The sequence below is a fragment of the Pristiophorus japonicus genome, chromosome 12, assembly GCF_044704955.1.
Source record: "Pristiophorus japonicus isolate sPriJap1 chromosome 12, sPriJap1.hap1, whole genome shotgun sequence".
NCBI classification, from domain to species: Eukaryota; Metazoa; Chordata; class Chondrichthyes; family Pristiophoridae; genus Pristiophorus; species Pristiophorus japonicus.
In genome coordinates, this window is record NC_091988.1 from 114,800,007 (window position 1) to 114,813,154 (window position 13,148).

The 13,148-nt window shown below is 44.9% G+C and overlaps 1 protein-coding gene across 1 annotated transcript; it reads right to left on the reverse strand.

Annotated features, from left to right (window-relative positions):
• Positions 1 to 2,037: 2,037 nt before the first annotated feature.
• On the reverse strand, positions 2,038 to 12,709 carry LOC139277431 (ATP synthase subunit epsilon, mitochondrial-like). The gene is made up of 3 exons (XM_070895875.1): positions 12,599 to 12,709; positions 9,080 to 9,203; positions 2,038 to 2,194 (listed from the first exon to the last, which is right to left on the reverse strand). Exons 1-2 carry the CDS (start codon positions 12,628 to 12,630, stop codon positions 9,083 to 9,085), a joined length of 153 nt encoding a protein of 50 aa, XP_070751976.1. The 5' UTR covers positions 12,631 to 12,709; the 3' UTR covers positions 2,038 to 2,194; positions 9,080 to 9,082.
• Between the last annotated feature and the right edge of the window lie 439 nt (positions 12,710 to 13,148).

Here is a 13,148-nt window from a genome sequence, read left to right on the forward strand (position 1 = left end):
AACTATGAAAAGGACTCAGTAATATAAAACAGTGCAACTTAACCATTACTTCACCCATTTCTGAGTTTGTGCTTCTGTTCTTATGAGCCTTTGTGCCAATTGCTGTAGATGATTGATTGCTCCATTATTGGGTTGCTCCATAATGGGGTAATTTCCTTATTTGCGGTACTTGAAAGAGGCCGAGGGATGACAGGAAGGTCGGGCTGCAGTTGTGATGCTGTGCGCCTCCCTGCTGGTACCTATCTGTAAACCTGTGGTGAACAATTGCTACGGCAGATCTTTAATGCTATTGGAAGCTCTTCTTCGCAAGAAATCTGGGAGAGCAGACCTAAGGATACCACAAAGATGTGAGCACCTAACTTCTGTGCCTGATGGTTTTTTTCAAAGGCATTCCCAGAGTAAGCTTTCAGTGTATGAAGGAAGTTATGCCAAGCTGATCAAGAGACACAAGAACATAAGAAATAGGAATAAGCGTTACCGCCTCTCGAGCCTGCTCTGCCATTCAATAAGATCATGGCTGATCATCGACCTCAACTCCACTTCCCCACCCGATCTCCATATCCCTTGATTTCCCATAGACTCCAAAAATCTCACTCAACCTTGAATATATTCAGAGCATCCACAGCCCTCTGGGGCAGAGAATTTCAAAGATTCACAACCCTCGGAGTGAAAAAATTCATCATCTGTCTTAGATGGCCGACCCCTTATCCTGAGACTGTGCCCCCTGGTTCTCGACACTCCAGCCAGGGGATTGAACTCTCAGCATCTACCCTGTCAATCCCCTTCAGAATCACCTGTCATTCTTCTAAACTTGAGAGTATAGGCACATTCTATACAACCTTTCACCGTAAGACAGCCCTTTCTTCCCACGAATCAATCTTGTGAACCCAGGAATCAATCTAGTGAACCTTCGTTGCACTGCCTCCAAGGCAAGTATATCCTTCCTTAGATAAGGAGACCAAAACTGTGCACAGTGCTCCAGGTGGGGGTCTCACCAAGGCCCTGTACAATTGTAGCAAGACAACTCTAACGATGGGTGGTATATGCCAAGATGCCATCACACATTTCTACAGGCCCAGTCACACCTGCCTGGCAACAACTGGAGAATGTCTTCAAGAGATGAAGGGCTGTTCCATTTACTGCACAGACACTGCAGATACATGTGTACATGGCAGGACAGTAATGACCAACTGTGATTTGAAACTCGACTATGACCTTTCAGACATGCTACAGAACAGCTAAACCATCATGCACCACCTTTACTTTACAGGTCAATAAAAAGGAACATAGGAGCAAGAGTAGGCCATTCAGTATAGATCTTTTTTTTTTACAGCTAGAATCTGCTTCCCCCCCCACATATAAACGTATCACATTATATTCCTTCCTTTTAATTCTGCAAAAAAAAAATCAGACCCTGGAGTTAAGAGATTGTCATTACGCCCTCTATTGGCGATACTCCCAAAAGTATGTTTTGTAGACAAGATGGCATCCATCTTGTCTGGCAGTATTTGATTAAACCTACAAGTTATTTCCCCTGACTCACTTGTATCAAGTGTATTTTGTAAGTTATAACAACCCTGATGATTTCAGGCATCAGCATCAACAATACATGAAAACTGGATGCACTGCAAAGCACTGATCAAATCACCAGTTACAGGAATATTGGCTACAATGGAGCTATGGACCATTGTGGTCGCGGAGTTTGATTGCCATAAGGCAACAAAGAGGAATTTCCCAGTTTTCCTCGAATTGGGTACAGGATTTCCCCCCAACTCAACCCTATTTTTTTTTAAATAAACATGCAGGATAGCTGATATCCCATGGCACTGATCAAATAATAGTACTCGCCAATAACACCACTCAGAAGTAGGACAGTATCTTTAAATATATGCTAAAGAGGGAGTTAAAATGCAGAATAATGAGGGACCGGTGACATTAGATTTTGTAGTCACAATGTCCCCACAGACTAGTCCGCTTACTCAATACAAGCACTCATACAACTTACAGAAATAAATTCCATCACCGTCTAAGAAAAGAACACAAATGTTTTTTTAAATTAAATCTGTATTTTGAATTAGCATTTGGTCAGTTTTACAGAGACAATCGTCAAATGGGTTCGCAGTTCCATCTTTCGGGATGATACATCGGAAGAGTTCTCAATCAAAAGCTCAAGTCTGTGGAAGTTGCTCAAACCCTAGAGTAAATTAAACAGATAATTAGCAGACTGCAATAAGCAGTACGGTTTCTCCTCGCTCTCGAGCCACGGCGCACGCTGTACAGTGTCACATGTACCATCAGCCCTCTGGTACATCATTCAAGGCATACGCCACATGCACATGCAAAAGGATTCACTTAAAGTTAAACAGTCAAGTCTGTACAAATACTGACTGGTTTCTCAGCCAGTGGTTTGAAACATCAATAAATGGAGGGTGATTATACCACCAGGAGCTGTACTAAAGCTACACTGAATTTTAGGGCAGTCAGCCAGCAAATACTGTGGCAACAAGAGCAGGTCAGAGGCTGGGTATTCTGCGGCGAGTGTCTCACCTCCTGCCTCCCCAAAGCCTTTCCGCCATCTACAAGGCACAAGTCAGGAGTGTGATGGAATACTCTCCACTTGCCTGGATGAGTGCAGCTCCATCAACACTCGAGAAGCTCGACACCATCCAGGACAAAACAGCCCGCTTGATTGGCATCCCATCCACCACCTTAAACATTCACTCCCTCCACCACCGGCGCACCGTGGCTGCAGTGTGTACCATCTACAAGATGCACTACAGCAACTCGCCAAGGCTTCTTCGGCAGCACCTCCCAAACCCGCGGCCTCTACCACCTAGAAGGACAAGGGCAGCAGGTGCATGGGAACACCACCACCTCCACGTTCCCCTCCAAGTCACACACCATCCTGACTTGGAAATGTATCGGTCATTCCTTCATCGTCGCTGGGTCACAATCCTGGAACTCCCTCCCTAATAGCACTATGGGAGCACCTTCACCACACGGACTGCAGCTGTTCAAGAAGGCAGCTCACCACCACCTTCTGAAGGGGCAATTAGGGATGGGCAATAACCTTGCCAGCAACGCCCACATCCCATAACAAATTTTTTTTAAATTAGCCACAATTTCCACCAGAACAAAAATCTCATTAGTAAATTGTAGGGCAGTCGTGTAGCCACAGATACCCTACCTACCTTGACTGACAAGGGTACAATAGTGTAGTTGTTATGTTACTGGACTGCTAACCCGACTAGCAGTTTGAGAATTTGATTTCAGTTTTTAAAAATCTGGAAATAAAAATCTGGAATCAGTATGTGACCATGAAACTGTTGGATTGTTGCAAAAACCCAACTGGTTCAGGAATGTCCTTTAGGGGAGGAAACCTGCCGGCCTTGCCTGGTCGAGTCTATAAGTGACTGCAGTCCCACACCAACGTGGTTGCCTCTTCACTCTTAAAGCCACTCAGTTGTATCAAATTCAACTAACTAGGGTTGGGCAACAAATATTAGCTTGTCAGTGACAACCACATTCAAAGAATGAATCTATTTTAATGTCAGTTAGTTACTCTTAATAGTAGTCCTCCTCTGCCCAGTCCATTAAAAAAGAGGCACTGAACCCTAGGAGAAACCTCACCCCCCCATTCTCCTCCACCATATTGTTTTAACTCCGTTTGTGCCGGAATGTTAAATTGACCATTTGCCACTCTCCTGTAATACTGTTGCAAATGAATATTTCTATCTGAAGCACACCATGCAACTTACAGGTGCATAGAGACACTTCGTAATGCAGGACCTTATAAGGTAGTCATTGCTAGATTAATCCTAGTGCCAAGCACTAGTGAGTATAGAGATAGAAGGATAAGGCAGGTTAATGGGCTCAATTTTCCCCAAAGCCTTGAGGAGTTATGGCCATTTTTTGGGAGGCCAACTATGGCAAAAAAAAATCATCCAACTTTCCCGGTTTGAAAGTTGCCTAGCCTTCCTTTAGCTTTGGGGGTGGAGCCTAAGACATGAGCCAAAGAAATTGGGTTGTCAGGGTTAACAAGGGACACACTGCAGGCTGAGGCTGGAAAGTGACATACAACACATTCTGGGCTGCTCACAGCACCCTGCACAAGCCCCTCGCAGCAGTATTCCAACATTAAATTATTGAAGTGTTCATGACAGAAGTCCATCTCTCTTTCTCCCTCCTCTCCCCGGTGCCACCCCTAACCTGCCTGAAAGACCCTCCCCTCTGCTGCTGCTGTCCGGGCCGTGGAACTGAATCAGCTGCACTGATTCGCTCACCTGCGCCAATTTTGTTAACTGCCCAGGTGGTTTTTCCAGAGCAGTCACATACACCGTCCTAAGAAAAATTGCAGTAAATCGGAGCTGGCCAAACTTGCTTAAATGGCCAGAATTGGCACGGGTGGCAGGTTACACCCACAACGAGGTAAAAAGAAATCGTAGTTTTAAAAAATCCTACCAAAATTGTTACGCTGATAATAAAAAGGATACAATTGAGTACTGTATGCAATAAGTGTGACCTTGGCTCCTTTAATTAAACTCCAAAGTGCTGGTACAGCATGGGAAGCCTGTTTATATACTGTGCTCCCAAGGGATGCTAGGATCCCTTGGGATTCCCAACAGGTAGGCCCTCTGGTGGTGGTGTGATACAGTTTGCCAAGGGTTACATACATAACAAGTGAATTACGCTGGCGCAGAAACTTTGGTGAAACTTGGAGATTTAAAATTTACTCCAAAAAAAAACGGCAGATAACTGGGGAAAATTGAGCCCAACATGTGGCTGAAGAAAAGGTGCAGGAGGGAGGAATTCAGATTCCTGGGGCATCGAGACCAGTTCTGGAGGAGCGACATGTTGAAGGCGAACAAGTTGCCCTTCAACAGAGCTGGGACCAATGTCCTTGCACTGAGAGTAGGGGAGGGTTTAAACTAAATTTGGCAGTGGTTGGGCACCAGGATGAAACGTGAGAGGAGAAACGAGGTGCACAGAGGACCGAGGGGGTCAAATGGCACCAGAGTAAAGAATAGTTCAGAAATAGGAGAGATCAGGCAGGGGGGGGGGGGGGGGGAGAATGCTGGGCAGTCCAAGATGGGTTTGGAGTGCATGTGTTAAATAAGGTTGGTGAGCTGCAGGCACGTCATCACATGGGACTATGATTCAGTGGCATTAACGGAGACCTGGCTCAAAGGAGAGAGGATTGGGAACTGAATATTCCTGGCTACGGGGTATTCAGGAATGATAGGGAAGGGGAAAAAAAAGGTTCAAGAAAACTATTATAGCACTGGAGAGGGATGATGCAGTTGAGGGATCATTACACTGTATACTATAGCCCATCAAATAGTGGGAAGGAGTTGCAGGAGTCAATTTGCAGGCAAATTACAGAAAGGCATGTAGTAGTGATAATGGGGGACTTCAATTATCCTAATATAGACTGGGATAGTAACAGTATAAAGGGCAAAGAGGGAGGAATTTCTGAAATGTGTACAAGAGAACGTTATCAGTGCGTTTCCAGCCCGAGGAAGGAAGCTATGCTGGATCTAGTCCTGAGGAATTGAGTGGAGCATGTTTCAGTGGGAGAGCATTTGGGAAAGAGTGATCATAATATCAGGTTTAGAATAGTTATGGAAAAGGACAAAGTATAATCAAGCATTAAAATACTTAACTAGAGAAATACTTCAGTCAGTCAGTCGTTTGGAATCAAAAATAGTTAGGCCAAAGAGTAATTGAGCAATGGGAGGACAAGAGAGAGGAGTCACATTCCCAAGAGGACATCAAAAGCTGCCGCTCCCTGGATGATTAAAGGTAGAGGTTAAACTAAAACAGAAAAAGGAGGCTTATGATAATTGTATGGTAATACAGGAGAACACCAAGCTGGAGAGAGAAAGTCCAGAGATTTAAAAAAGAGAAATAAGTGGGGCAGAGTGTAGGAGAAAAGATTACCAATAACTTAAAAGGGAATCTAAACGCCTTTTAGAAACATATAATTAGTAAAAAAAAGTCAGTCAAAGGAAGAGTTGGGCCAATTAGGGACCAAAAAAGGAGATCTTCTTGGAGACAGCGGGCAATGCTGAGGTACTAAATGAGTACTTTGCATCTGTCTCCACGAGAGAAGATGGAGCTGCCAATGTAACTAAAGGAGAAGGCAGTAGCAATATTGGATCGGATAGAAAAGTCACCTGAAAAGTTTTGCATCCTAGGTTAGTGAGGGAAGTAAAGGTGGAAAGTACAGGGGCTCTGGTCACAATATTCCAATCGCCTTTAGATGTGGGAGTGGTGCCCGGGGACTGCAAATGTTCCACCCCCCATTTAAAAAAAAAAGAAGAGCGATAAACCCGGCAACTACAGGCCAATCAGCCCAACGGTGGTGGTGAGGAAACCGTGACAATAATCTGGGACAAAATTAATTGGCATTTGGAAAATTATGGGCAAATAAATGAAATTCAGCAGGGATGTGTTAAAGCCAAATTGTGTTTCACTAACTTGATCGAGATGTTTGATGAAGTAGCAGAGGGGGTTGATGAGGGTAATGCGGTTGATGTGTATATGCACTTTCAAAAAGGCATTTGACAAAGTACCACAAAATAGATTTGTTCACAAAATTCAAATCCATGGGATTAAAAGGGATAGTTGGCCAGGCAGATATACAATTGGTTAAGCTACAGAAAGCAGAGAATAGGTGAACAGTATAATGACAGGAGGTACACAGTGGTGTTCCCCAGGGGACAGTATTGGGACCACTGTTATTTGATATATATTAATGACCTGAACTTGGGTATACAGCGCACAATTTCAAAGTTTGCAGATGATGTGAAACTTGGAAATGTATTAAATAGTGAGGAGGATAGTAACATACTTCAGGACATAGACAGACTGGTAAAATGGGCAGACACATGGCAGATAACATTTAACGCTGTGAAGTGATACATTTTGGTAGGAAGAATGAGGAGAGGCACTATAAATTAAAATGGTACAATTTTAAAGTGGGTGCAGGAACAGAGAGACCTGGGGTGTATGTATACACATCTTTGACGAACAAGTTGTGAAGGCTGCTAAAATGACTATTAAAAAAGCACATGGGATCCCTGACTTTACAAATAAGGTAGTGTGTGCAAAAGCAAAGAAAGCCAGCATTTATAAAACACTGGTTAGGCCCGAGCTAGAGTATGGCGTTCAATTCCAGGCACCACACTTTAGGAAGGATGTCAAGGCCTTGGAGAGGGTGCAGAGATTTACTCGAATGGTACCGGGGATGGGGGTTGTGGATAGACTGGAGAAGCTGGGATTATTCTGCTTTGATCAGAGATGGTGAAGAGATTTGATAGAGGTGTTCAAAATCATGAATGGTTTTAATAGAGTAAATAGGGAGAACATGCTTCAGTGGCAGAAGACACAGTAATTGGCAAAAGAACCAGAGGCCACATAAGGGAACATTTAATTTTTTTTTTAATTTAAACACAGGGACCTGTCATGATCTGGAATGCGCTGCCTGAAAAGGCGATGAAGCAGATTCAGTCGTAACTTTCAAAAGAGAATTGGATAAATACTTGAAGGGAAATCATTTATAGCTATGGGAAAAGTGCAGGGGATAGATCTACTGAAGAGTTGGCACCAGGAATGATGGGAGACAAATGGCCTCCTGTGCTGTACCACTAAGACTTTAACTGCTTACTATAGCCTCCCAACGAACCCATTGCGCATGCACGGATTTCAGATCCCGGGAAAAGCCAAGTCGTGAATGCACGGCATAGTAATGTACCCATTAAAGTTTTCAAAATCACTTGTTTTCATTCTGTACCGTTGTGTTTCTCTGCCGCTGCAAACTGGGAGGCTCACGCACCGTGCTGTGTGTAAACGTTGCACTGACTGTGACCTCCGAGGGAAGCTCTCCCTCATCCTTTTAAGCAGCCACCAGTTAACGACTCTGCAAGCCTGGACCCACTGTTTCTCCAGTCATTGTTCTTGGCGGGCGGTCAATGAGGCGGCTGCACCGAGTTTACCAACCGGGGCGCAAGAGTGGGCATTGCACCCGGACTGAGGTCAGGATCACACTGATCATCAGCAGCCAGGGGCTACTGGTTTGTATCCCCGGTAAACCTCTAATGAATTTTCGGTCGAGGTGTTAAAATCTCTGTGTTCCCGGTCGGTAAACTCTTAGACTGCCATTAATCCCCTCTGGCCGCTAACGGAGGCGTTAGACAATCGAAAATAGAGCCCGAGGTTTAATCCCTGATCTTTGGCAAGTTAGCTGATCAGATCACTACAATTGGTCTTTTTCCCCTGGCGGGAAAGGAGGGACGGGGGGGGGGGGGGGGTAAAGGGGGAGGGGGTGGGAAGAGGAGGATCCCCAGGAAGGGCAGTGACTTGCAGGAATTACAGAGGGCTGAGGGAACTCACATCACCACAAGTCTCAATGAAACAAGATTCTGAGGGGGGTTGACATAGTAGATCCTGAGAGATTGTTTCCCCTGGCTGGAGAGTTTAGAACTAGGGGCAGAGTCTCAGGATAACGGGTCAGTCATTTAAGACCAAGATGAAGAGGAATTTCTTCACTCAACACTGTTGTGAATCTTTGGAATTCTCTACCCCAAAAGGCTGTGGATGCAAAGTCTGAGTATATTCAAGGCTGATAGAGATAGATTTACAAGGGAAATCAAGGGATATGGGGATCAGACGGGAAAGTGGAGTGGAGGTCAAAGGAACACCATCACAATGGGGAGGGAATGTTCGAGGACACAGGGTACTTGTAATATTTTAAAAAAGGAATTAAAGACTTGCCAGAGCAGGAGAGGGGGATTAAACACATGCCAGAGCAGGAGAGGGGGATTAAACACTTGCCAGAGCAGGAGAGGGGGATTAAACACTTGCCAGAGCAGGAGAGGGGGATTAAACTTGGCAGCACATATGGAATAAAACCAGACTGATTGGACTGAACAGGCTGTTTCTGACTGCAACATGCCACACCGTAGGGCTACCAAGTTCAGTATGATGCATTTTGCTTTTGATAGAAAGCCATTTTGAATTTGGAGAATTTCCCCCAAACTAAACAACCCCAAGCAGGGCAACACAATGTAGTACTTACACATCACTGTTTCGATTTGATGACTTTGACAGTTGCATCTTGTGCTTTCTTGGCGCCTGCTTGGTACTGGGGTTTCAGAGAAGACCGCACCGCTTGTGCACAGATCTGAGAGTAACGAACGTAACTGAGGGAGAAAATAAATCAAAATGATCCTCCAGACCTTGGAACAAATGGAGGGCAAGGGCTTGGCTTCAGCAGAATTGTAAAGGTTCAAAAGGCAGACTCCTGTCATCTAAGCTTTTCACGGTGTAGGGTTAAACACGTTCATAGAAACATAGAAAATAGGTGGAGTAGGCCATTCGGCCCTTCGAGCCTGCACCACCATTCAATAAGATCATGGCTGATCATTCCCTCAGTACCCCTTTCCCTCCATACCCCTTGATCCCCTTAGTCATAAGGGCTATATCTAACTCGCTCTTGAATATATCCAATGAACTGGCATCAACAACTCTCTGCGGCAGGGAATTCCACAGGTTAACAACTCTGAGTGAAGAAGTTTCTCCTCAACTCAGTCCTAAATGGCCTACCCCTTATCCTAAGACTATGTCCCCTGGTTCTGGACTTCCCCAACATTGGGAACATTCTTTCCGCATCTAACCTGTCCAGTCCATCAGAATCTTATATGTTTCGATGAGATCCCCTCTCATTCTTCTAAACTCCAATGAATAAAGGCTCAGTTGATCCAGTCTCTCCTCATAGGTCAGTCCTGCCATCCCTGGAATCAGTTTGGTGAACCTTTGCTGCACTCCCTCAATAGCAAGAACATCCTTCCTCAGATTAGGAGACCAAAACTGCACACAATATTCCAGCTAAGGCCTCACTCAGGCCCTGTACAACTGCAGTAAGACCTCCCTGCTCCTATACTCAAATCCCCTAGCTATGAAGGCCAACATACCATTTGCCTTCTGCACCACCTGCTGTACCTGCATGCCCACTTTCTGATGAACCATGATACCCAGGTCTCATTGCACCTCCTCTTTTCCTAATCTGCCACCATCCAGATAATATTCTGCCTTCATGTTGTTCCCCCAAAATGGATAACCTCACATTTATCCACATTATACTGCATCTGCCATGCATTTGCCCACTCACCTAACCTGTCCAAGTCACCCTGCAGCCTCTTAGCATCCTCCTCACAGCTCACACCGCCACCCAGTTTAGTGTCAGCCACAAACCTGGAGATATTACACTCAATTCCTTCATCTAAATCGTTAATGTATATTGTAAAGAGCTGGGGTCCCAGCACTGAGCCCTGCAGCACTCCACTAGTCACTGCCTGCCATTCTGAAAAGGACCAGTTTATCTCGACTCTCTGCTTCCTGTCTGCCAACCAGTTCTCTATTCACGTCAGTACATTACCCCCAATACCATGCGCTTTGATTTTGCACACCAATCTCTTGTGCGGGACCTTGTCAAAAGTCTTTTGAAAGTCCAAATACACCACATCCACTGGTTTTCCCTTGTCCACTACTAGTTACATCCTTAAAAAATTCCAGAAGATTTGTCAAGCATGATTTCCCTTTCATAAATCCATGCTGACTTGGTCCGATCCTGTCACTGCTTTCCAAATGCGCTGCTATTTCATCCTTAATGATTGATTCCAACATTTTCCCCACTACTGTAATTACCCATTTTCTCTCTCCCTCCTTTTTTAAAAAGTGGTGTTACATTAGCTACCCTCTAGTCCATAGGAACTGATCCAGAGTCAATAGACTGTTGGAAAATGATCACCAATGCATCCACTATTTCTAGGGCTACTTCCTTAAGTACTCTGTGATGCAGACTATCAGGCCCCAGGGATTTATCGACCTTCAATCCCATCAATTTTCCCAACTAATAAGGATATCCTTCAGTACCTCCTTCTCACTAGGCCTACTGTCTCCTAGTACAATCAAAAGCTTATTTTGTGTCTTCCTTTGTGAAGACAGAACCAAACATATTTGTTCAATTAGTCTGCCATTTCTTTATTCCCCATTATAAATTCACCTGAATCCAACTGCAAGGGACCTACGTTTGTCTTCACTGATCTTTTTCTCTTCACATTTATAGAAGCTTTTGCAGTCAGTTTTTATGTCCCCGGCAAGCTTCCTCTCATACTTTATTTTGCCCTTCTTAATTAAACCCTGAGTCTTCCTCTGTTGAATTCTAAATTTCTCCCAGTCCTCAGGTTTGTTGCTTTTTCTAGCCAAATCATATGCCTCTTCCTTGGCTTTAACACTATCCTTAATTCCCTTGTTAGCCATGGTTGAGCCACCTTCCCCATTTTATTTTTACTCCAGACAGGGATGTACAATTGCTGAAGTTTATCCATGTGATCTTTAAATGTTTGCCATTGCTTATACACAGTCAACCCTTTAAGTATCCTTTGCCAGTCTATCCTAGCCAATTCATGCCTCATACCATCAAAGTTACCTTTCCTTAACTTCAGGACACTAGTTTCCAAATTAACTGTGTCACTCTCCATCTTAATAAAGAATTCTTCCATATTATGGTCACTCTTCCTCAAGGGGCCTCAGACAACAAGATTGCTAATTAGTCCCTTCTCATTACACATCACCCAGTCTAGGATGGCCAGCTCTCTAGTTGGTTCCTCGACATATTGGTCTGGAAAACCATCCCTAATACACTCCAGGAAATCCTCCTCCACTGCATTGCTACCAGTTTGGTTAGCCCAATCAATATGTAGATTAAAGTCACCCATGATAACTGCTGTACCTTTATTGCACACATCCCTTATTTCTTGTTTGATGCTGTCCCCAACCTTACTACTACTGTTTGGTGGTCCGTACACAACTCCCACTAGCGTTTTCTGCCCTTTGAAATTCCGCAGCTCCACCCATACCGATTCCACATCATCCAAGCTAATGTCCTTCCTTACTATTGCATTAATTTCCTCTTTAACCAGCAACGCCACCCCACCCTCATTTAAATCATGTACAGAAATGTAAGCCTTCAGCTGGAATAGGTGGTCAGTCCCAAAAGGAATCGGTCTCTATTCCACCCCAGCAGAAAACATTACTATGCTTTTAGATTTATTATTCCCTATTTCCATTTGAAGTTTAGATTTATATGAAATTATGGAAGGAAGGAAGAAGGAAGGATTTTCATTTTTTTTAAATGTATCACTAGCTTGGTACTTTTATATTTCTATTACAAAAGGTCCTTTTGATCTAATTCTTCCAGAATATTAACGCTACCCATTGCAGCATCTTGCTGCTTCTAAAATCTCCTGTTTTCAACATCCGTTTTTGGCAACCCATTGCAGCTGTGGGGAGAGCACTGTCACCACAGGCCACAGATACAAATCCGGCCAGGTCAACTTACATTCGGTCCCCCTCCCCCTCCTGGCGCAACCGGCAGGGCAGGGCCGGGTATTAACTCAAGACCGGTGTGCGGGGCCGGATTCCCGGTGAGTGAGCGCCCGCCCTAACCTCCAACCGCGGCCTCAAGGTGCCCGCCCCTCGGACCTATTCCTGAGGGACGGTCATTACCCGGGTCAGCCCCGGCCCCCAGCGGTACCTGAGCCCGGCCTGTCTCCAGAACGCCACCATCTTGGCTCCGCTCCTGTCCTGTCCTGTCCTTTCGCTGCCGTGCGGGGAAGATGGTGTCGGGCAGCGAGTGAGCCGGCAGCGGTCAACCAATCAACCACAGCTTGGATAGATTAACCAATCAACCAAATTATTAATTACCGAACTAACCAATCACAGTGCAGCATTGGAGCAGTAATGCCCAATCAGAAATCAGGCAACGACTGACCATTAACAGCACGCTGAGTCTGAACCAATCATAGAGCAGTATTAGAGGACCATTGAAGATATGGTCCAATCATATAGCGATCTTTTGGAAACTAAAACTGGGTTTAACTCTGACAGAAGGAAAGTCACCCCAGGGTAAGGTCACCGCAGGGTAATGTCACTCCAGGAAAGGTCACCCCAGGGTAAGGTCACTCCAGGGTAAGGTCACCCCAGGGCAATGTCACCCCAGGGTAAGGTCACCCCAGGGAAGGTCACTCCATGGTAAGGTCACCCCAGGGCAATGTCACCCCAGGGTAAGGTCACACCAGGGAAGG

Excerpts from the sequence above, each read along its gene's own strand:
- LOC139277431 (XM_070895875.1), bottom strand. The coding sequence starts at position 12,630 with ATGGTGGCGTTCTGGAGACAGGCCGGGCTCAG. Across the intron at positions 9,204-12,598 it reads TGGAGACAGGCCGGGCTCAG|TTACGTTCGTTACTCTCAGA; the intron begins GTACCGCTGGGG and ends TTTCTCCCTCAG.